Source organism: Arvicanthis niloticus, chromosome X (genome assembly GCF_011762505.2).
Source record: "Arvicanthis niloticus isolate mArvNil1 chromosome X, mArvNil1.pat.X, whole genome shotgun sequence".
NCBI classification, from domain to species: Eukaryota; Metazoa; Chordata; class Mammalia; order Rodentia; family Muridae; genus Arvicanthis; species Arvicanthis niloticus.
In genome coordinates, this window is record NC_047679.1 from 1,358,080 (window position 1) to 1,383,736 (window position 25,657).

General features: G+C 39.8%; 2 protein-coding genes across 3 annotated transcripts in view; one reads left to right on the forward strand and one right to left on the reverse strand.

The window, feature by feature from the left end:
- Nucleotides 1–8,271, forward strand: part of Slc9a7 (solute carrier family 9 member A7) — a 153,118-nt gene extending 144,847 nt beyond the window's left edge. Inside the window, 1 exon segment of the mRNA XM_076918567.1 lies at nucleotides 1,174–8,271. Coding sequence (XP_076774682.1) covers nucleotides 1,174–1,425 — 252 coding nt within the window. The 3' untranslated portion in view covers nucleotides 1,426–8,271.
- The window catches only part of Chst7 (carbohydrate sulfotransferase 7), a 34,234-nt gene continuing 16,848 nt past the window's right edge, over nucleotides 8,272–25,657 (reverse strand). Inside the window, exons 2-3 of one of the 2 annotated variants that reach the window (XR_013105922.1) lie at nucleotides 10,669–10,717; nucleotides 8,272–10,194 (exon numbers count right to left, since the gene is read on the reverse strand). The gene's annotated coding sequence lies outside the window, so the exon portion shown is untranslated. The remainder of the gene's footprint in view (nucleotides 10,195–10,668; nucleotides 10,718–25,657) is intronic. The other variant, XM_034485491.2, reaches the window with a different exon arrangement.

The window sequence follows — 25,657 nt, forward strand, 5'->3', positions numbered from 1 at the left end:
AATGGAAGAATCTGAAGTTGAGAAAGATAAAGGGGCTTCCTCTAGTTAGTGCCAGGGGAGGGCTGCTGACTGGGTGGGTCTTGTGGCTATTTGTCAGCTATTTTATGTTTCCTACCCATAACCTATAGGATATTTTTAATTGGTAGAATTTACTTGGGGAGCTCTGAGGTGTTTATCCTCCATTATTTCCACTTTAACTGTGACTCATGTGTGTCCCAAATATACCCTGTACATATAGCCTAATATATTTATAACGATTTTATATACAAAACAAAATTTGAAAGTATGAGACTTGTAGCATCATGTCATAGTCATGACAAAACCTGTTATTTTGTACAATTAATATAAAGTATAAAAAAGTGCAGACAGTACTAGAAATCTGGCATGCCCTTCATAGGGAGCTTATGAAAGGTTTCTAGCAAGTATTTAATAGAGGCTCAGTAAAGTGCCCAGTCACTTCATTTGTTTACTTCATCCAGCTGAAGCTATGGAGACAGTAGAGGGAAAACAAGGAGGAAATCCTCACTGTGTCTTCCCTTGCCACTGCAGACTATAGGAAAGGTTTGTTCATATAAAAACAGGCAACAGGCCCACCTCAAAGGCCTGCTCAGATAGGAGAGAGCCAGAGCCTATTATATCTATGTGGCTGGGGGAAGTGGAGAATGCAGCTGGCCTGTCTGCTTCTTTTAGACACTAACCCCTGAGTGATCATGCACCTGAAATCTAAGCTGCTTCTGGTATTCTAAGTCCTGGCTCAGGGAACATTGCCTTGATTGAAAAACACTCTAGTTTTTATATAGTGACCATACCAAGGGCATAGGCAGACAGGTTTCATAAAATCCTTTTTTCAAGAAAAAGATTTTTTATGCATATATGTATCTGTGTGTCTGAGTATCCATGTAGATGTATATGACCAAATGTGTGCAGGTCCCCACAGGGATCAGAAGAGGATTTTGGATTCCCTAGAACTGGAATCACAGGCAGCTGTGAATTGCCTAATTTGGGTGGTAGGAATTGAACTGGGTTCTCTGTAAAAGCAGCAAGTGTTCTCAACTTCTCCACCATCTCTACAGCCTCCCAAGTCCTTGGTTTTTTGATATAAGAATTTAGGGTTACATTGGCCACAGCTCTGGAAAATCTCAGGTCTCCCTTTTGTTTGCTGTACCTTTTCAGAATCAAGAGCCTCTGAGAGAAGATGACTCTGATTTCATCCTGACGGAAGGTGACCTCACCTTGACCTATGGAGATAGCACCGTGACAGCGAATGGCTCCTCAAGCTCCTACACAGCCTCCACAAGTCTCGAGTGTGGTAGGAGAACAAAAAGCAGCTCCGAGGAAGTGCTTGAGCGAGACCTGGGAATGGGAGAGCAGAAGGTTTCCAGCCGGGGAACCCCCCTCGTGTTTCCACTGCAGGAAAATGCATGACTTACTTGTAAATCCTGAGGGATCAGGGAGGCTCTCATAAGGGTGAGGATGGCCAAATGCCCCAGTGTGTTTGATGTGTTGCATTGACCATGTTAAAACTAATGCTTCTGTTTCAATGGGGCCTAAAACTATCTTACCACTCAAAACTTAACCTAAGACTCAGATGGAAAAGTTGAAGTGTCTCTAAATTAAAGACAAATGCAGACCTATTCTCACTTTTTAATATAGTAGTACACTGTTTCAGAGTTAAACAAAACAATAGCATGCTTTAATAGTCTCTCACTTCATCCTCCTGTAGCATCTGAGCATGGTGGGGCAGGATAAGGGGCTTCATCGCTATGCTTATAGTGTCAGTCTAGCTGGCTCAAGAAGCATCAAGTTGGGAGGACAAGTTAGACAAATGACAGTGAAGAAAAGAAACAGATCAGAATTCCAGTGGTGCCAGATGCTGACAATTGCACCAGACAGTGGAGCCTCTGGCTCTGATGACTTACATAGCTGCATCCTCCTGTCACAGCCTTGCCTGTTCTACTCATGTTGCCCCTGGACTGAGGATTAGGAAGCGTGTCCATAGGCTAGGGCCTTAGCTCAGTGGGAGAGTACTATAGTACTTGCCTACAGCTCACCAGACCCTGGGTTCCATTCCCAGCACTGCAAAAAGTGTGTGTGTGCGCGCGCACAGGGGTTTTCCCAGAGCATTTCAATGTGGTGGGGGCAGTGGGGGGAGAAGTCTAGTTCCTTCTGTGGGAATCTCTATAAAAGAGTTACTGAAGTGTTTAAAACCAAAGGCAAATCATGTTTTGTTCTTCTGTTTTAATTAAATGGAGGGCAGGAGATACTGGGAAACTGCTGATGATACCATGGCGATACTCACTTTGACTTTTGAGGCTACCATGTGAGCCCACTACCTAGAAGGTAACTGATATGGACTGAGGTGTGTCTACCACAGGGTTTAGGATAGCATGGATATTGCTGTTATCTGGGGAAGAGAAGACAGCAAGAAGAAACAGAAGAGGCTATAGACTATAGTTTGAGGAAAAAGATTTTAATGTAAGATGTTCAAGTAAATGCTGAGTTTCCAATGCCAACTATCTTTAGGACAAAAAGTTTAATACTTATAATAATTACTTTCCCATTGCTACTATTTTCAACACCTAGAAGATGAAAATCATTCTGGTGCTTTGTTTCAACCTGAACTTTTGTTACTAAAAATACATATCCTTTTAAATAAGTTAGTATTTCTGCTCTTTCAGGATAGATAGGAAAGTCCAAAATTAAAACAAGATAACGAACAAACAAACAAACAACTCCAAATCTGACTTTTTTAAAGGATTAGGTAACTGGCATTTTGACCACACCTTCTTTTGTGAAATTTGATAACTCCAGGAATCAAAGATGAGTCATCTCCTTGTGTGTGGGTTGGTGTTGGTCCAGGAGCATCCACTGTAGCAACCTTACTATGGACCAGGTCTTGCTGCCATGATCCACTTCTGAGTTTTGAACCTTTTCTTCCTGACTTTGTTTACTTTCTTCAGGCATTATGTTTGATATGTTCAGCTATGTTCCAATAGATAGGATCATGTCTGCCTAAAGTCTGAAGTAGAAGGTGAAGAAGGACGAGGTTTAGTCAGATTCATCCTGCAAACTGGAGAGCTTCTGGACACACTGTGGGGATTCCTTTGCTGTGGACAATGAACTGCCCTAAGATAGTCCAAATCAGAGCTTCTCCAGAAAGCACTACAAAGCTTCACACCATCTGAGTTCTAGTGGTCAAAGACAGTACTAGTTTTAAAATGTTACTTTAACCAACTGGCTTTTTCTCCAGTCCCAGATGAAACCCTAGTTCTGCAAAGCTTTTGTCTAAAAGTTCTTTTCCTCCTGCTGAGGTAGTAGCCATATCGTAAGCAGTAGTGAGCAGCTGCTGGAAAGGCCGCTCTTTTGATCATTTCTTTCCATTGCTGAATCTCTAACTCCAGCTTCCTGAGTTTCTTGAATGTTCATAGTCTTAAGAAAATACAGCTTCATCATTCAAATCTTCTCAGCATACACTGTGTGACTTGGTTATCAAGTTTTCTATATAATTTCAATATTCTCCACCATTTCCTTGTGTGTTTTAAAGCTGCTCTCTCAAGATTTTATGGGAAAGGCCCTACATGCTCAGTCTGGTCATCTCCCTAGTATGGTCTTCTGTCAAGTAATTTCCTGTGTCATCTGCTGTTTCTCTGCGTTTCCCTTTGAGGGGAAGAAATTCAGCATTCTCCATTAGAATTTGTTGCTGATGATATTCATAATCATAGTTTCCTCTTTGTACCTCACTTCTGTTTGGCCCATTCTCTGGGAGCCTATGTTTACATCAGTTCTCCTCAAAGAATTCATAACGGCTGTGGTTGATTTTCATTCTTTTCATTCATAATAAGTTGATGAGCACAGGCCTTTATATAGTCATGCTCTTGTTCTCTGTATGCTTGTACCGGGTAGCTTAGCCTGCAACATGACTTCGTAAATTCTGTACATCATCTTTCTCCCTTTTCAGTAGCTTCTTGTTCCTTCATCATTAGCCCCCCCCACCCCCCGAAGTCTCCCTCCGGAGGATTCTAGTTGCCCCCTGAATTGCTTAGCAGGTCTGCAGATGACCCATAGCACTTCCCAGCTTCAGAGTCTGTGCTTTCACATTTTCCCAAGATACAAGGTTTCTCTGCGTGAGGGACAAGTAGCTCACCCAGAGAGTTTAAAAGAGAAACTATATTCTCTATTTGTTCTTTTACTGTTGGATTCTCCCATGTAATTAATGAAAACTAAAAGTACTCAACTCTTGATGAAGATATGGATGGGTCAGTATTCGATTCTGTATATACTAAGTGAGAAAGGCATTTGCTTGCTTGAGACATCTTTATTTCCTAGGTATACTGAGATATCTCTTTTTGCTTTCTGTCATCAGACCTGAAACTATCCATTCATCCAGTCTCCATCACTAGGGTATCTGATGAGCCCATTATAGCAATGAAACTCTTAGAATGGCTGCTGTAATACAAACATCTCCATCAAGGCCCCAGAGCCGCAGAGTCAGCACCACCTTCTGTAGTTCTATAAGCAGTTCAGGCACCAAAGGAAACAGTACACACTGGAGCTGCCTGCTCCTCTAGCACTGTGGACTTCCACTCACTCTGCCTGATGAGGCCAGCTGTGCCCCGTAGAAGTCTTAAGACCTAGGTAGAACTTCAGATATTGAACTGATGCATACATGTGGTATCAGTTGCTACATAAGGAGAAGGGAGCGAAGCAATGGAACATATCCTGGTAGAAAATTCTGTCTTCTAAAAGTTTAGGAATTCATGTGTCTTAATGCTGAGTGCCATGCAAAGAGACGTCATTTTCTGGGTAGAGAGGCTGCTGAACCAGCTTAGTAGGGACATGGTTTGAAATGTAGCATTTTAGTTTAAATGTCTTTCTGGATGAGCTATCTATCATACATTACCTACTCTTAAAGTAGGTAAAGTATTGAGAGAAATCATGAAAAAAGTTTCTTCCCATGTCTTACAGTGCTAGCAGTTTTGGTAACCCAGTTTCTAAAAGATGCTTTTATAATGTGGTGTGGTTTTCCTTGTTGCAAACAGGGAAAAATAGTGCCCCACAAACACTAGGACATCACTAGTAACATTGCCTATTTAACCCTCTTAGCAGCCTAGTCTTAACATAATTCTGTTGTGTTTCTCTTAAAGGGTCTTATAATCTTCATTACTTTGACATAGTAAAATATGAAAGTATTGGTATTTGCTGAAACAAAAAACTAGGATTTTGTTTATTTGAGTCTTTGTTCAGTGAATGAAAGTGAATTATTTTGAAACATGGTCCTGATCTTTGCTTAGAAAATGTGGAGACTCATCCGGACTTTTCAGGAGTCCCTCAAAGGTGCAGCTACATGTAGAAGAGGTTCTACACTAAAGTGGTGTCCCCAGATTGCATGAAGAAAAGTGGGATGCCTCAAAGCCCAGAAACTGCCTACTTCAAAGCCAGCTGTCTGGGAGCAGACTGGAATTGCTGAGTAATGGTCAGGTTTGTCTGAGGAAGTCATCCAAGTCACCCTTCACACCTGTTCCTTCTGAGTTGAGGGGGATGACAGCTAATGGAATGCAGAAGGGTTGAGAGCCTTTTGGATTAAGTTTATAAGGAATCCTGTTTGAAAGGAAGCTTAGTTGAAGGAATGACTCACTCGCTAAGTGATTGTTTACTTTGTAATTGTTAGTGACAAAAATAAACCCAAGCTGATTACTAATGTAGACTAGGCCACTGTAGAATTTTGTGCTTGTTTTTCAAAATTCAAGCTTGTCTTGTATATGAAAATCAAGAGACTTGGAGGAGAGAAGAGAGTGATTTGTATATTCACGTAAAGCACTTTCAAACTTGTCATCTTCATGACAACAACTTGGGGGTAGGAAAGGGAGGATTTGTCTTTGACTAATCAAGCTGCTGAGTAGTCAGATACCAAGGATGCTGGGAAGCTGTCATTTCAGTTCAATATGGAATTAAATTAGTAGTACATTTTTGTAGTCAAACTTTGTCTTGTTTTAGTCCCCATGTCTTATTCCACAGAGTAAGAGTGGCCCCATTTACTGCTAGCAGCATGGGAGGGGTGTCACCATCATCACATACCAGCAGTGGTATAGCTCTGACAGAGAGAACATAAAAACCCACTCATTCCTTTTCATAACCCTTCTGTGGGAACTACCTGGAAATCCCAAGCTTTCTAGACAAGGAAATCCTACACGTAAAGAAGGTTGTGTGTTTCTTCCTAGCAGCACCATAGACTGGGCATATCAACTCCAGTCATCCAGGGTACTTCCTTGGGTGACTATGATGCCTTGGAGCCAAACAAATCACACTATGATATCAAGTGTCTCATCAAGGAAACAGCAAGGTGCACCCTAGGTTGGACCCCCTAGACCTCCAAATGCCTTGCGGTTCCATAGACAAATAAGATCTCTTTTGAGAAAAACCTTATCTTAGTTGTAAGTGAGCATTTCCATCCAGGGCAAACATCTGCCTCATATTTGCTCAGGCACAGCCTCTCTTTTGCCTTGTTCTCAGTGGAAGTGAATGTAATCATGTCAGATATTTAATGTGAACCACCGGTTCCCAGGTACAGAAAGAGACACCAACTGAGATCAGAAGACAATTGTGCAACTCACCAGAGGTGCAGACCATCCTTGTGTACCTGCCTTATTCTCAGTATGAGTTCTAAGAGAATAAAAGTAGCCAAGAACCGAGAGCACCATCTATCTAAAATGTCATCTGCGGGTAGTGCTGCTAGGGCAGCACCTTGCTGAGTTGATAGTTCTAGTGGAGCCCATGGGTTTGACAGTCTCACACTTGCCTTTTGATGTTGACTTGATTAAGGTAGGGCAGACCCTCTCCTGTGGTTTTGAATGAGAGCTCTTTTGTTGTTTTTAAGTGAGACTCTGGCTTGCTAGCATCAGCTGCTGTGTTCTGATGTAGTAAGTTGAATTTAGTAGCCAAGAGTTTACGTTAGAAACAACACATCTGAATGCTGCCTCTATCTCTTTGATACCTAAAATGACCACCCCCTTTAAAAGCTAGTTGAACAATCCACAGAGGAGTATCAAAGGAATGAGTGTGCGTGTGTCAAACCATAAAACCATTATTTCACGATACTCTCAAAGCAGGACCTAAAAACAAAATTTTTCCCACTTCTAGTTTTTATAGACATTTATTAAATTAGAAGATACATCTTAACACCAATTTCTGACAAATTGTGAAGAGCAAAATCATTTTTTTAATGTTCATTTTATTTTTCTAAGCAGGGCATGCTATAACTATGGCCCATTTGGAACATATGGGCAGCTATGTTCTGTCCACCCGAGTACTGGGGAACATTACAAGGAGGGTCTGTCTGCTGTGCTGCTCTTTGAGAAGACCTGAAGTAGAGATGAGAGTACACAGCACAGGGCATCTTTTCACATCATCATTAGAAGGACACAAGAGAATATCTAAATGTCCCAGTTCACCTTCCACTCTTGGCCAGTGAAAATTTGTCTGGGTCTGTGTGTGCTAAAAAACAAAACAAAACCAAAAACTTGAAACTGAAAGGAAGCAGAGACTTGCACGAAGCACTGAAGGTTTGTGGTTGAAAGCACTTTCAGAAACCAACTGTCCTGGTGTTCATGGATAACTACCTGCATGGGTGTCCAGGGATGACTGTGATGATTTTACTTACAGGCCTTGGAGGAACAGAGGATGCTTTTCTGTTTTGTGGGTAGTCAATCTGTGGATGTATAAGTTAAATAAAAGCACTCATTTAAAGTGTAACTTCACAGTAGGACCATTGCCTCCTAGGTTTTCTTTACTTTTTAACCTAAATCCACCTAATCCTCCTTTTTGGGCACGTTTTACTATGCTCACTAAAATAATTAAATGAGAAGACCATAAAGATTCATTGACTATATAGAAAGAAATTTCCTAAAGTAGAATAGGGAGAATTTAACATGCAATGATGGGACTTTCTGGGGGAACTTTTTATAGAGAGCTGACATAGTGTATTTGGGGAGAATTTTATAGAAGATAACCAAGTGTGTTTTAACTGTGAAAATTAAAGATGTAGAATTATCTGCAACCTTTATGTGCAATAGGGAAACTGCAAGAGCCTCGCTGTGCTCTCTGCCCCTCCCCGTTTACTCCTGCCTTCCTAGAGCTGTTGAGATTGCTATTGTAAAGCTAGCCTCATGTTTCCTGTCCTTTACAGATACTTTACATGTTTTTCTCTAAGCTTTTTTTTTGTGTGTGTGTGTGTTTTTTTTTACAAAATTCAAAATAAAAGGATTAACTGGTTGAGCTAATGTGTTTTGTGTTTTCAGAATGCCCTCTAGTATGTGTACACAGTGATCTTATTTCTGTCATGTTTCTTTTTCTCACTGAGCAGTTACTTCATTTTTTGGAACCATTTCCCTTGGTGGATTCATTCAAACCATAGTTGGCAAGATCTACTTGGACCCTAAGCAAATCCAGCCCATAGCCTGTATTTGTAAATGAAGTTTTATTGGCATCCATGACAGCAATTGCTTAGCATGCTATCTAGAGTTGCTTTATGCTACAGAGAGGGAGCTGAGGAGTCATGATACAGACTCTATGGCACATAATGCCTGAACTGTTTATTATCTGACCTGTTAGTAAGAAAACCCTTGCCAATCCCTGAGTTGGATAATCTTAAATTTCAGATTTGGAATAGGGTATCATGGGGGTTAGAGAGATGGCTCAGTGGCTAAGAGCACTTACTACTCTTGCAGAAGATGAGGAAGCAGTTCCCAGCTCCCACACAGACCAGCTTATAACCACCTGTAACTTTAGTTCCAGGAGATTCAGTGACCTCTTCTGGATTCTGCCAGTATTGTACGAATGTAGTACACATAAACTCATACAGGGAAACACACATACACATAAAGCTTTAGGGAAAAAGAAGAATAGGGTGTCATATGGACATACTGGTACACAACTGTAATTCTACACTTAATAGGCAGGGACAAGTTTGAGACCAGCTTCAACTGCACAGACAGCGTTGACAGTTGGGTCTGCAAAATTAATGGTACCATCATTTGAGATTTTTAGAATTAAAGAAATAGTTTAAACTTGACCTTAGCCTAGGACTCCTATTGCCACTAAGAATCTCACAGGCTTTCAGTGCAGAACCCTGAAGAATACTCACTAGGAGTTGGCAACATGAATCTGTGAGACGGAAGGATATAAATGACATTGTAACTTAATAGTTTCTTACAGGATGACTGCTGAAATTCTTGAATCCAAGTGGTCTAGAGACTGCTCAGTGGTTAGGAGTACTGGCTTTTCTTCCAGAGGACTGATATTTGATTCCCAGCACCCATATGGAAGCTTAAAACCATCTGTAACTCCAGTTCCAAGGGATCTAACTCCCTTTTCTGGCCTTCATGAGAACATGCAGATGGCACACAGACATACATGTAGATAAAACACCCACACATATAAAATACAATTTAAAAAGGAAAATTCTTAAACCCTATATACAGTTTCCTTCATGGTTCTTATACCACTTTTATATAGACCATCTTTATTGAATTCAGACAATTGAGCCACTTACCCAAATCTTCTTAGCCCTCCCTCCAAATCCATACTAATGTATGATGCTACAGTCATTTAACTGCAGAGTTACAAAACCACTAGATATAACAATTTGAAAACAAAAAAAAATAGTTTATTACAATTCTCCTACTGAACAGAGAAAACTGTTTAGAAAATGGTTCTACAGGATGACTGCTAACTGAAGGAGAGCTGGATGAGGCCTTTTGGAAACAATACGAGCCAGACTTTTTTTTAAATATGAAGTAATTTAATCAAGATAGACATAACTGCACTTGGACGTTATTCACATTGATTTGTCCAGACATCTGCTGATGTGAAATGGATCCAGATCACATCTCTTCTTTGTTGTGAGGATGCCTTGTTGAAAGGGCTCAAGCTGAGCCAAGTTCAGCTTGGGAAGTAAAGCTTTTCCTATTTTGTGGTTACAAATATCCACATTGCACTGTCACTTCCTTTCTGGAAACTTGATCTCAGCCAATGTGTCTGTCATTACTTAACAGCTTGTGATGTTCCTGACCAGCAGATTTGCACAGCAGTTGGTACCAAATCAGTTCCAGTGTCTGACAGTGTGATGGATTGCCTCCACTGCACAGCTTCTTCAGTGTTGGTGCAGCATGCTGGGCTCACCTGTTTATGGCCACTGACCTGGAAGGGAAAAAACAAAGGATGTTTGACCTTCATAGAAATCCACAGTCTATTGAACCTTGGTGATTTAAACTATAGTTTTCTTTATCTAAGTTATATTATTAAATGTTGTGAATCATTACCTAGTATATGTGGTTTGTAAAAACAGACAAGGAGAAAATGTGAAGGGGTGTTTAGTGAAGCTGAAGAGAAGGTAATACAGGCCCCTCTGCAACTATTGCTGTGCTTTAAACAGCTACCAATGTGGGATGTCTGTTGACAAGAGCTTTCTGTAACTCTGGCCTGGGAAACAGGTAGGGTATCTGCAAATCTTCACCTCTTCCTCTGCTTGTCCAAATCCAACCCCTCCCCCACATTAATCCGCCACTTTTCAGTAGAACACCTGCTGCAGCTTTCCTTCCTCAATGCTCCCACTTCCAGTGGATGCCACAGAGCTCTCCCACTCCATAAACACCTTCCCAACTCATTGTTTACCTTAGCCCCCAAGTTCAGCAGGTATTCCCTGGGAACACACAGGCCACCCCTGCAAGGAAAGCAGAGAACTACTGCAGATCTTCACTTCTCTCTGTTTCTACAAGTACAATCAATACCCAGTCTTATCTCCAGCTCTGTAGAATACCTTCTGCTGTGCGCTCCTTGTGGACAGAAATGAATAAAACAGTTCAAGATGTAAAACTGAAAATAGAATCAAGAAAGGAAGCCCACACTGTGGGAAATCTGGAAATGGAAAATTTAGGAACTCAGGCAAGTTTCACCAACAGAATACAATAAAAAAGGAATGCATTGGTCAAAGAAAATGTCAAATCTAAAACATCCAGGAATACTGGGAAAGTATAAAAAGGCCAAATCTAAGAATAATAGGAACAGACGAAGGAGATGAAACATGGGCCAAAGGCACAGGAAATATTTTCAATAGAATCATAGAAGAAAATTTCTCTAACTTAAGGAGATGTCTATCAGCTGGACAGTGGTGGCCCAAACCTTTAATCCCAGCACTTGGGAGGTAGAGGCAGGCAGATTTCTGAGTTTGAGGCCAGCCTAGCCTACAGAGTGAGTTCCAGGACAGCCAGGGCTATACAGAGATAACCCTGTCTCAAAAAACAAAACAAAAAGGAGATGTCTATCAAGGTACAAAAACCATACAGAACACCAAATGGACCTAAGAAGCAAGAGGGTGTAGCCATTTTAATATCTGACAAAATAGACTTTAAAACTAACCAGAAGAGATAGGAAAAGATAATACATATTCATTAAAGGGAAAAATCCACCAACATCTATACCCTAAGCAGAAGCACACTGACATTCATAAAGAAACACTACTACAGCGTAAGACACATATTGACACACACTGATAGTGGGAGACTTCAGTACTCCACTCTTGTCAGTAACAAGTCAACAAATCATTCAAAAAATAAAACCAAAACCAAAACCTAAACCGAGAAATGGTAGAGCTAACAGACTATAAACCAAATGGACCTAACAGATATTTACAGAACATTTCACTCAAACAAAAGAATACACCTTCTTCTCAGCACCTCATGGAACTTTCTCCAAAATTGAGCACATACTCAGTCACAAACCAAGTCTTAACAGATACAAGAAAATTGAAATAACACTAGGCATCTTATCAGAACACCACAGATAGAAGCTGGATTTCAACAACACAGAGAGCCTACAAACTCACAGGAACTAAGCAACTCTCTACTGAATGAAAAATGGTTCAATTCATAAATAAAAAAAATCAAAGACTTTCTATAATTCAAAGAAAATTAATATACAACAGACACATACTTATGGGACACAATGAAAATGGTGCTAAGAGGAAACCTCATAGCACTAAGTCCTTACATAAAACATTGAGATCTCATATTAGCAACTTAACAGTTTACCTGAAAGATCTAGAAGAAAAAGAAGTAAACACACCAGAAAGAAGTAGATGGCAAGGAATAATCAAACTCAGGGCTACAATCAGTAAAAATAGAAACAAAAAAAATGATACAAAGAATCAATGAAACAAAGAGTTGTTTCTTTGAGAAAATCAGTAAGATTGACAAAACCTTATCCAAATTAAAAGGTAGAGATAAAATATCCAAATTAACAAAATCATAAATAAAAGGGGGCATAACAGACACTAAGGAAACGAAAGAATCATTAGCTCATATTCAAAAAACTTGTACTGCACTAAATTGAAACTATCTAAAAGAAACGGACAATTTTCTCAGTAGATATCACTTACCAACGTTAAATCAAGATCACATAAGCAATTTAAACAGATCTCTAACACTAAGGAAATAGAAATACTCAAAGTCTCCCAGTCCAAAAAAAAAAAAAAAAAAAAATCTAAACCAAAACAAAAAACAACACGGGGCCAGAAAGTTTTATTGCAGAATTCTACCAGACTTTCAAAGAAGAGCTAATACCAACACTCCTCAAACTATTCTACAAATAGAAACAGAGGGAACATTGCCAAATTCATGAGGCCATAGTTACCCTGATACTCAAACACATAAAGACCCATCAAAGAAAGAGAATTAGAGAACAATTTCCCTTAGGAACATTGATGTAAAAATGTTTAATAACACATTCACAGGATGAATCCAAGAACACATAAAAAAATCATCTGCCAAGATCAAGGAGACTTCATCCCAGTGATTCAGGAATGGTTTAACATAAATTAATAAATGTAATTTACTATATAAACAAACTGAACAAAAATAAAAACCCACATGAGCATCTTGTTAGATGCAGAACAGGCTTTTCACCGACCTAAACATAATAAAGGCAGTTTACAGAAAGCTCATTATCAATATCAACTTAACTGGAGAGAAAAATCAAAACAATTCCACTAAAGTCAGGAATAAGACAAGGCTGTCCACTCTCTTCATGCCTATTGAATACAGTACCTGAAGTCTTAACTGGAGCAATAAGATAACTGAAAGAGATCAGGGATACACACTGGAAAGGAAGAAGTCAAAGTATCTCTATTTGTAGATATTATAATATGCATAAGTGATTCTAAAAATTCCACCAGAATGTTTCCACAACTGATACTCCTACATTTTCAGTAAAGTAGCTACATAAAAAAAAAAACATTAACTCACAAAAATAAGTAGCCTTCCTATACACAATGATATAGCCCTCCTATATACAAATAATAAACAGACTAAGAAATGATCAACAGACTGGAAAAGAAAACAGGGAAAAATACACCCTTCATAATAGCCACAAATAACACAAAATATCTAATAAAGTAAATCAAAGAATTGTATGATAAACCTCAAATCACTGAAGAAAGAAATTGAAGAAGATATCAGAAGATTGAAAGACCTCTCATGCTTATGGTTCAATAGTATTGATATAGTAAAACAAACAAACAAACAAACAAACAAAAAAACAAAAAAAAAACCCAAATGCCCATTCTACCAAAATCAAATACAGATTCAACATAATCCCCATCAAAATTCCAACATAATCTTTCACAAACCTTGGAAGGATGATTTTCACTTTCATATGGAAACACAGGAAAATCAGAATAGCTAAAGCAATCCTGAACAATGCAAGAGAGGTATCAACATTCTTGATTTCAAGTTGTACTTTGGAGCTATAGTAATAAAAAAAAATACATGGCATTGGCACAAAACAGACACAATGATCAATGAAATAGAATTGAAGACCCAGATATAAAATCACAGGCCTATGGAAACTGGATTTTTGGTAAAGCCAAAAAACACACACTGGAAAAAAGACATCATCTTCAACAAATGGTATTGTTCAAACTGGATGTCTCTGTGTAGAAGAATGCAAATAGATCCATATGTACAACTCTGCACAAAACTCAAGTCCAAGTGGATCAAAGACCTCAACATAAAACCAGATACACTGAACCTGATAGAAGAGAAAGTGAGGAATAGCCTTGAACTCATTGTTTGATGAAAGGACTTTCTGAGCAGACCACAGATGGAGCAGGCACTAAGATCAACAATTAATCAATGGGATCTCATGAAACGGAAAGCCTTCTTATTGCCAAGGATACCATCATTCAGAAAAAGCAGCAGTCTACAAAATGGGAAAATATTTTTACCAAGTATACATCTGATAGAGAGCTACTGACTGATAGCCCAGATACTTAGGGTAAAACCAAATACTATTTGCCTTTAAAAACTTATAAAAGTAGTGATAAAATGAGTTCTAATGATACTCTGCTATACTCATAGATCAGTGCCTTATTCAGCCAGCATCAGAGAACCTTCCTCATGCAGCAGGTGGCAACAAATACAGAGATCCACAATCAGAATGCTGCAGAAGAAGAGTCGGAGAGAATGTAAGAGCCAGAAAGGATGGAGGATACCAGGAGAACAAGGCCCTCTAAATCAACATGAGCAGAGCTAATAAGAACTCACAGAGACTGAAGTAGCAAGCACAGGGTCTGCATAGGTCTACAGCAGGTTCTCTGCGTATATATTATATCATCCACGTTAGTATTTTTGTGGGAATCCTGAGTGTGTAAAGAAGTGGGTCTCTGATTCTTTTGCTTCTCTTGGGCTCTTTTCCTTCTGCTGGTTGGCCTTGTTCAACTTTGATGTGATGGATTTATCTTATTTTATTTTGTATGATCTTATTATCTTTTATTTTGTCATGCTCTTTTCTAATGAGAGACAGAAAAGGAGGGGAGAGGAGGTGTGGAGGGACTGGGAAGAGCAGAGGGAGGGGAAACTATAATCAGGATATATTGTGTGAGCAAAGAATATATTTTCAATAAAAGGAGGCTAAATAAAAAAGCTTTCCAAGGCATGCTGGGCAGATGGAGAAAGAGCTGGGATTCAAACTGCATCTTTAGGTAAAAGACATGTAACCACCCATCCTTCTCTGTGTACTGGCTCATATGTGCAAAACAAAAAAAATCATGCTGACAAACAATCAGCCAGTGAAGAAGTCTAAGAAGTTGAAGAAGTTGCAGAAGAAAGAGGAGAAGGAGGAGGAAGAAGAGGAAGAGGAAGAGAAGAGGGAGGAGGAGGAAGAGAAGGAGGAGGAGCAGCAGCAGCAACAACAGGCCCAACTGTTTACCCCTATTGCATCTGAAAGTTTTTCTTCTTTCATTTCAACACATTTCTTGAGCCACTGTCTGTGAGCAGCAGTGGTGAGGGCAAGTGTGCTAGTTCTGCCATTAAGTTTTTTTTCTTTTTCAAAAAGATTTTAGTTAACATTCACACATGCATATATTGTATTTTAGTCAAACCCACTTCATATTCCTTCCCCTCCAAACCTCCCCTTTAATGCCTCCCTTTCCCATTCAACTTCATATTCTCTCTTTTTTTCTACTCTCTATTTTTTCTTTTATACATACTAAGTCTGTTTGGTGCTGCTAGTTTCTGCATGGGTGTGGGATGATCTACTGAAATCTACATTCCTGAAGAAAACTGACTGTCCTCCCAGCAGTTAGATCCTTAGATAGGGGTGAGGGTTTGTGAGCCCTTCCCCCAGCCATTCTGGGATTTTCTCTGGCTTGTTTTTGTGCAGGTCTTCTGCATGCAGGTAGAGCTGCTGTGAATTCACATAAGGAATTTCACTGTCATGTTGGGCAAACACTGCTTCACTACGGACATTTCCCTCTAGATTTTACAATCTTTGCACTCCCATAGAATACTAGTGCTAGGTTGTCCTCTAGAGTCTATGACCTAGCCAACCATGAGTTTTTATCTCAGTTAGTGATGCCAGGCATGGGTTGTGTCTTGTAGAGCCAGCTTTAGTCAGAAAGAACTCACTCTCCTAACACCTATGCCTCTATTGCACCAATGGGCATATCTTGTTAGGCCAGTTGTTATAGATGGAAGGGAAAGGGTGTTGATGGCTTTTCTCCCATGGTTGCATGCAGAGAATCTTCTTCCAGTACTGTGAAAACTATCCAGTAGGGAATGAAGGCCCTAGGTTGGCACTGGTTTGATTTGTCCAATTTCCTATGACTCGGGTATGTGGTATCTTCAGCAATCTGATCTTACTTTCAAATTGTGCAGGGTAACCAAAAGCAATGACATCGGCTTGAAGGGTTTTCGGAGATCTGTGGGACACCACTGTCCAACAACTCCAGAAGAGATGATCTGTACCTAGTACTGGGGCTTCTGATTTGACAGCCTATGGTGTCCAGGGGAGATAGAGTCTCCTATACAGGGTAACTTTATTTAAACCCCTTTAAAATATGTATATGGATGTGTTTTAGGAAGCTTCCCCAGTACTAATTACCATATAGTTCTTTCAAAGGTCTTAGGTGTTATTTATCCTTCCTCATACTTTCCACCTCTACTCTTCTTTCCCGTCCCACCCTGTTTAACTCTTTCTGTTCCATTATACCCTCTTCCCTTTCAGACCTATATCCTATTCCCCCTTTCCATGAGAGCATCCTTCTGGCCCCTTACTAGTTTCTGCCTTCTATGGGTACTATTATCTAAAGGTTCTAGTCTAGCATCCATACATGAAAGAGACAGGAGAGTGGGGGAAGGGAGGAGAGAGAGATTGAGAGGAGCGAGACTGAGATCATGTGACATTTGGATTACCTTACTCAGAATGATTATTTTCAGTTCCACCCACCTACCAGTAAATGTTATAGTTTATCTTTAGAGTGGACTAGTATTCCACTGTATATATGAACCACATTTTCATTATCTACTCCATCCATTTGTTAATGGACATCTAGACTGTTTCCTGGCTATTGTGAATAGAGCAGCAATGAACATGGGTGACCAAGTGTCTCTGTAGTAAGATATAGACTCCTTTGGAAATATGTCCAGGAGTGGTATTGCTGGATCATGTTATAGATATATTTCTAATTTTTTGAGGAACCTACCCCAGTTTATACTCCCACTAAGAGTGAAAAAGTGTTCTGCCTTTCCCACATCCATGCCAGCATTTGTTGTCATTTGTTTGTACATTCTAGATACTAACCCTCTACTAGATATACAGCTGCTAAAGATGTTCTTCCATTCTGTAGCCCCCCTTTCACTTAGATGACAATGTATTTGCTGTAAGAAGCTTTTTAGTTTCATGAGGTGACATTTCTCAAGTGTCTACCATCTTGAATATGCCTGATCTTGAAACCAGATTTTTGATTTGGGAGGCCTTTGCTCTGATATAAGAAGTGTATGAAATGGGGCATTTTCTAATCTGGTAAAGTTATCTACCAGTTTAATAGAATGACTGATGCTGGGCATGGATACATGCCTTTAATCCAAGAAGTGGCAGGTGAATTTCTGAGATCAAGGTCAGGCTGCTCTATATATATTATATTCCAGGACATCCAGGGCTATAAGACAGGGAAACCTTATCTCAAAAACAAAACAAAAAAACCCAAAACTACTGCTGCAGAATCTGGGGAAAAAGCCTGTTCAAAATGATTAGAAATGTATAATAAAAGCTCATATTAAGAGCTCACCAGGGGCTAAAGAGATGGCTCAGAGGTTAAAAGCACTGACTGCTCTTCTAGAAGTCCTGAGTTCAATTCCCAACAACCACGTGGCTCATGACCATCTATAATAAGATCTAGAGACCTCTTCAGACCTGCAGGCATGCATACATGCAGGCAGAGCACTGTACAATAAATAAATAAATAAATAAATAAATAAATACATCCATCCATACATCTTTTTTTAAAGAGCTGTCTAGATGGCCCAGTGCCAAGACAATCTGAATTTGATCCATACACATGCTGAGGTACACACATGCACATGCTCCTATCCACAATGTTCATAACATACAATCAAAATGTAGTTAAAAAAAAAACTAAAACTGGGTGTGGGTCACTTGTTCTTGTGGAGGACCCAAGTTCAGTTCCCAGCATCCATCTTGCAGCTCACAAAACAGACAGATATTCAGGCAAGACACCCATACATATAAAATACATCCAGAATGAACTAAAACCCAAGCATCCGGGCACACCTGTAAGGACATGGAAGAAGGAAGCTTTTGATCTGTGTCTGCTTAACCTCCCTCTCACTGGCAAGTCCATTCCTTCCCTAGCATCAGACCCTACCTCTTTTGGATTCCAGTGTATACTGAAGACTAACTGAGACATCTAGCTGAACAACAACTAGTGTGAGCATTTAATTAGTGTGATAATAATTCTGTCCCTCTAGAGAGCCCTGGCTAATATACACCTATTAATCCATTTGGGAAGTTAGGGCCAAAGAATGAAGCCTTCATGGGCTACAGAGCATGACCCTTTCTCAAAAAACATTGAAAAAGCTTTTAGGTTGGCTGGCTTCTATTTCCAGGCGAGATGGAGCAGATGCACTTTCCTCTCACAATGTGTAAGTCAAATCCAGAAGACACAGACTTATTAGCCACCTTGAAAATGAAGGAACAACAAAGCAATGCATTCCCTGTTTTCTTGTGCCTCCACTCTATTGTGGAATGGGAACTAAAGAAGCCAACAGCCCAGGAGCACCTATCAATAGTCATAGACAAGACAAATAAACAAACAGTCAAACAAACAATAAAACAAACATTATCTCTAGCCAAAGGACAAAGAAAAGAATCATCTCATAAAAGCAGAAATCAAGCACCATGACCCTGTTAACAAAGGCCTAATTCGAGAAGAAAGGATGTTAAGACAGTGTCATAATTAGAGTCACTATTGTTGTGATGAAAGTCTGTGAACAAAGCAACTTGGGTTTAGCCAGGAAATGATTTATTTCAGTTTATATTTCCAGGGAACCTTAATTAAGAAAATGCCTCTATAATATTAGGTTGTAGGCAGTTTTGTAGGGCATTTTCTTAATTAGTGATTGATGGGGGAGGACCAAGCCCATTGTGGGTGGTACCAAGTTGCTTCAGGCATGGTGTTTCATCATAGCAACTAAGAAACCTTTCAGATAAGTCTAGCTTGGGTCAAGTTGACATAAAACTAGCCAGCACAGTCAGCAACCCCCATCCTGGCTGTAACCAAGTGGGGTGCCAGTGTACTCCCAGGAAAGGCTTGCTAAAATGACTCAAACAAGATTCCCCTGCCTTAGACTTGTGAGTACTGAGATTATGGGTATGTTTAACGGTACCTGAAAGCCATTTTCATCTACTGCACTTTCTTCTTCTTTCCTCCTCTTCCTTATTCTCCCTTCTGTCCTTCTCTTCCTTCCTCCTTCATGGAACCCAAGCATATTATTATGGGATACAGAAATTTAGGTTGACACTTATTTTTTTATTGGATATTTTATTTACATTTCAGATGCCATCCCCTTTCCCCATTTCCCCTCCCTAGAAAACCCCTATCCCATACCCCCGTCTCCTTTTTGCTTTTATACAATTTTTTAAATGTTAACCAATGGCTTTATAAATTTGGTAATGCTCAATATCAATCAGAAGTGTAACCTAATACCCAACCTAGATATATCAACTATCTCTGACTGGCGGAGACATGTGAACATCTGCCTCCATGTCTGGCCCCCCTCTCTCTTTCTCTCTCATCACCTAGCTCCTCCTCTCCTTCTCCTCCTCCTCTCCTTACTCCTCCCACCTTAGCTCCTCCTACATATCACCCTTCCTGTTAAAATAAAACTTTTCTCTCAAAATACAGTTAGAACATAACTATACCAATTTATGTCAGTAAGGTGCAAGATAGACCTAATACCCAGTCCATCATTTTGTCAAGTAAGCAGAACCTCTGTCATCTCTCCTAAATAAAAGACTTAGTCCTGAACCTGGCTTTTTTTTTCTTGGCTTTAGAATGAATGTCAGCTGAAAACCATCCACTCAAATCTTTTCTCTCAAAGTAATAGCAAGGATTGGGTATGAGACTATAAGTTTTCAACCCCATCAGAAATCCAGAATGACTGAGTTAACTGAAATTATGGGAAGCACGAAACAACTTCTAAAACATAGCCAATTTATAGAGACTGCTGGACACCTGGACACTCCCTATACTACAGAATGTTGGAGCATCAAATCTTCAGCCTTCTGGCCCAGGAACATCTGACAGACCTAATGATGCAGAATTATTAAGGGCTGATTACTCTGTCTTGGCAGATATAATCAGTCGACTATTCTGCAGACACTTATTTTCTTTGCATCATTGAAAACATGTTTGACTTCCATCATTTCCCACATGCTTTCAGGTATAAAATCCAATGCATTGTCCCATAAATAATGTCATTGCTCTCTAGTTGCTTTCAAGAACTTTTTTGGACTTTTCTTCATGTAATTAGTCAACTAACCTAATTCAATTATTGAAAAGAGAGTCTCACTATTTAGTCCACGATAGCTTTAACTTCATGACTCACAACCTTGTATAATAGAATCTGATGCCGCCTTCTGTCATGCAGAGGCACAGGAAAACAGAGCACTCATGTACATACATATATAAATAAATCCTTAAAAATGATCAAAAATAAAAAAAGGATGTTGCACTTTTCACTCTTGGGTGATAACTCACTACCACTGGACAAGCCAGATTCTTATTCAGGACAACACACAGTCTTAGCCACTGCAATAAGGGCAGAATGAGAAAAACCATAGTTAAAGAAAAATATGTTCCTGTTTGCAGGTGACACGATGATATATGTAGAAATACTATGATTTTAAACAGTAAAATAACAGAATGTAGCAAGTCTTCAAAATAAAAGAACAGTGTGTTTGTGTGTGTGTGTGTAGCATAAGTTCCCAGTTGGAAACACACATGAGGAAGTCAGAAGTTGACACCCGATCTCTAATTCTATTAGCTTTATTTATTTATTTATTTATTTATTTATTTAACTATGATTTATATGCTTGTATGTCTGTCAGTTTACCATATGAGTGCCTAGTGTCTGCAGAGGCTAGAAGATGGTGTCAGATCCCCTTGGACTGGAGTTATACGTGGTTGTGAGCTGACATGTGGGTTCTGGGAATTAGACCCTGATACTCTGGAAGAACAGCCAGTGCTCTTAACTTCTGAGCCATCTTTCTAGCCCTCCACTTTATGTTTTAACAAAGGCTATCTTAGTGAACCTAAAGCTCACATTTTCAACTAGGCTGGCTGGACAATGAGCCTCTAGGATAATCCTGTCCCTGCTGTCACAGAGCTGGGCTTACAGACATGTGCCATGTGCTCAATTTTACATTGTGCTGAGGATCAAAGTGTTTCAGTAGCAAGCCCTTCATCCAATGAGCTATCCCTCCAGCCATGAGATCAATAATTTTTAAAAATACATCTTGTTTCTCTAAATTAGAAATGATTATGTTAATATCAAATTTAAAATTCATACTACATTCAGTAACTTAAATAACTATAACTCAAATTGTCCTGAAACCTATAAATATCATCAAAAGAATCCCAACAAGAGTTAAAACAATAGAGAGGTGTACTCTGTCAGTGGATTCAAAGACAGTTTCAGCGGGGTGTGGTGGTGCTTGTCTGTAATCCCAGCACTATGGTAGTACAGATAGGATTGGGAATTCAAGGCTAGCCTGTGGCATACAGAGATATTCTATCTCAAAATAAATGAAAAGATATTTATTCATCCAAACAGATGTCTAAGATCACAAATTCCTGTCAGATTCCATCAAAGATATTTAGAGGTTTATTTTAAAATACATGGAAAAGGACAGAAACTAGGGCTTGGGGCCAGTTGAATCCCTAAAGTGCTTGCCTTGTAAACATAAGGACCTCAGTTTGATCTCTAAAACTCATGGTGGGTGTGCAGAGAGAAGCTTTACAATCTCAGTGCTGAGCAGGCAGAGATAGACTGGAGCTTGATCAGCAGCCTGTCTAGCCTAATTAGTGAGCCCCAGGCCAATGAAAGAGCACCCTTTGAAGGAGATAAATGGCATTTTAAAAGATGGCACCTGAAGTTTTCCTCTGGCCTTCACGGCCTTCACACACACTTGCACAGGCACTTAAAACAACAACAGCAACAACAACAAAACAAACAAACCCAAACCAAAACCAAAACCAGCTCCCCAAGGTGTGACAATGGCCAAGAACAAATTAAAGGGCAGACATTCAAGAATTTATTTCACATAGCCAGCCAAAAATGTTTCAAGGCAAAAAAAAAAAAAAAAAAAAAAAAAAAAAAAAAAAAAAAAAAAAAAAAAAAAAAAGCAAAACAAAAGCAGATACCACTAATCTTAAGAAAAACAAACGCAACTGATAAAAATGTTATCTGAATGAAGAAAGCTTTTGCAACTATACTGTAACTTTACTTTTTTTCAAAACCAGTTTTAATGATGGTTCTTAAACACTTTAATCTCCCTTTTAGCCCACCACCTACCAGAGGTAGTGAAAAAGAAAGAATACGGGTGGGGGTTGGGGGGAGTGGACCTGTTTAGAAAGGTTCTTTGGAGCAACTCCCTTCTGTGTTGTCTGGAAATCAGTAGTTCAGTTCACAGGTCAGTAACAGCAGTTTGATCCACTCACAAACACTTCACTGACCAGCAGTTCAGTTCAGTAGAGTCAGGATAGCAAACACTAATTAGTAGCTGTGGCACTACTTAGCAGAGACAACCAGGCCTCCACCTTGGCATGAGTCAGCAGGAGGGACCAGGAGGAATGCCAAAAGTTCTCACTTGTGTCTCTCTCAAGCTAAGATCAGGGAAGACTCAAGACCAACAAGCACTGCCCAGCTAGTTCTATCTGCAAGCCAAGCTCAGCCTCCAACACTGTCTACTGAGTCCTATTTATACTCTCTCCAAACATCATATGTCCTCTACGTGCCTTGCCTCACCTCGTATCTTGCCTCAGCACATGTGTCGGCCTCAGCTGACAATCAGCCCAGCAAGAAACTGCAACACACAGCCAGAAATTTTTTGGTGATTTTCTCTCTCTGGAGTCCTAACAAACGCAGCTCAACTACAAAATGTAAGGTGGACCAATACAACCGTGTTGTTAGCAAAATCATCACATGTCCTTTCAAGTGCTTGCTTGAGCAGAAAATCCTCTCTCCTGTGTCTGCTTCAGCAAAATGTTCCTTCTCATATGAGTTTGCCTTTGTTGTTCACCAATGTCCACTTCAGCTAAATGTTCCTTCACATGTTTGCCCCAGCAAAATACCATCCAACTGACTTTCCAAAGAACCCTTAAGTTTCTACTTCACTATATAGAAGGAACTTGCCGAGTTTTCAAAAAGCCCCTCTCAAACCTGTGCATCAAGAGCTGATTTCTCAACAGCTTTCTGAAAATGAACCAGCTTACATTGACCAAGCTACAAGATCAATGACTAAGTTATAATACAGTGACAGTGTATTAAATTCCCCCTAAAATAAATTGTTTTATTTAAAAATAATAATAAAAAGAGCCTGGAGGGATAGTTCAGCAGTTGTGAACACTTGTAGTTCTTGCACAAAGAAGAGTTGGCTTTAGATACCAGCACCCACATGGCAGCTCAGAAATGCCTATAACTCCAGTTCCAGGGAATCAGACACTCTTTCTGGCCTTGGCAGGCACCAGGCACCAGGCACCAACATGAAGCATACATATTCATGCAGGCAAAATTAATACACACACACACACACACACACACACACACACACACACACACACAAATACATATTTAAAAAAAGAGAGGAAGGGGAAATGAGAAAACTGATAACTGATGGTTAATACATTGGGGGGGGGGAGGGTAAAGTAGGAAGAACCATTGAAACTAATGTTAGAAGGGCAGATTCCCAGTCAATGGAGCAGATGGAGAAGCCAGAATTAGACCTTGAGTGTATGGCTGCTGTTTTACAAAGGTCCAGATGAAGTATATAGGAGGAAGAATCATCTTTTCATCTTCTCAACAAATAATGTTAGAGCAGTGCAACTTTAATTTTTTAAAGTCTTATTTTTAATGATGGTTTTTAACCATCCCTTGTAATCCACCACCCACCAGAGGTAGTAGAAAAGAAGGATACAGGGAAAGTGGACCTGTTTAGAAATAGTTCTTTGGAGCAATTCCCATCTGTGTTGTCTGGAAATCTGTAGTTTATTTCACAGGTCAGCAATAGCAGCTCAATCCATTCCCAAACACTTCATGGATACACCAGTTGTTTCATAGAGTCAGGATAACAAACACGAACCAGCAGTGGTGGCACTACCTGGCAAGTCAGCAGGAGGGACCCAGAGGGATGCCAGGAGAAGTTCTCTGCTGTGCCTCTCAGCGAAGTGGAAATCAGCAAAGACTCAAGACCAAAAAGTGCTGCACAGCTAGCCCTACAAGCAAGCCAAACTCAGCTTCCATCACTGGCCATTGAGTCCTTTTTATACTCCCTCCAAACATCACATTTCCTCCATGGGTCTTGCTTCAGCACCGGTCTTGTCTCAGCACGTGCATCTGTGCCAGCTAACATCATTCTGACAATCAGCCTGTGTCCTAGGAAGGGGCAAAAAAGCAGTAGCACACCACTAGAAGGTTTTTGGTGTGTTTCTCTCTATGGAGTCCTGAAAAACGGAGCTCAATTATGCAGCGTAAGGTCAACTAATACATGTGTGTTGTTAGCAAAGAATCCTTCATCACGTGTCCTTTCATGTGTTTGCTTTAGCAGAACATCCTTTCTTCTGTGTCTGCTTCAGCAAAGCGTTCCTTCATGAGACTGCCTTCTTAGCCTTTTACCTGTGTCCACTTCAGGAAAACACTCCTTCACGAGTTTGCCCCAGCAAAACAGTATCCAACACAACTGACTTTCCAAAGAACCCTTAAGTTCCCTCTTCAGAGCAATTAGATATTCATAAGTGTGATGGTTTTTATATGCTGGACCCAGAGAGTGGCACTATTAGAAGGTGTGGCCCTGTTGGAGTAGGTGTGTCACTGTGGGTGTGGGTTATAAGACTCTCATAGCTGCCTGGAAGTCAGTATTCTGCGGTGAAAAAGGGCTGTCCCTTCCTCCTGTGTCCCCTCTTCCTCTCTCAGACCAGAAAGCCCAGCGATTAGCTTCTTATGGTCTTTATTAGCTAATCAATTAATTAGGAGAAATTCCCCTACACTAAGACAATAAGCAAAAACTAATCTTTGATTTAAATTTTATACCCCATATTTTTAAAAACTCAAAATGAACCATAGAATTAAAAGCAAAATAAAAATATAAAAGTTTTATAAAGAAAACATAGGAGAAAATGTATAGAACCTAGGATTGTGCAGAGTTCTTAGGCATGATATCAAATGGATTGTCCACAAAAGGAAAAAAATGATAAAGTAGACTTATCAAAATTAATAATGTTTGAGAGATAAAATCTTTCCCTTAAGAGATTCTTCAATCAATGTCCATCTCTTGGGTTTTTGGTAGCAGGGCTAGGAGTGTGGCCCTAAGTGCAGATAAATTTCAACGACAATGCAATTGGCCTTTCTGAAAGTGCTTGGGCCACACTGCTCTGTTTTCTTAATTTTTTTTTTTTTTTTTTTTTTTTTTTTAGGTATGGGTGTTTTGCTTGCTTATATGTCTGAGCACTACTTGCATGCCTGGTGCCTGCCGAGGTTGTTGAATCTCCCGAAACTAGAATTAAAGATAGTTGTAAGCTGCTATGTAGGTG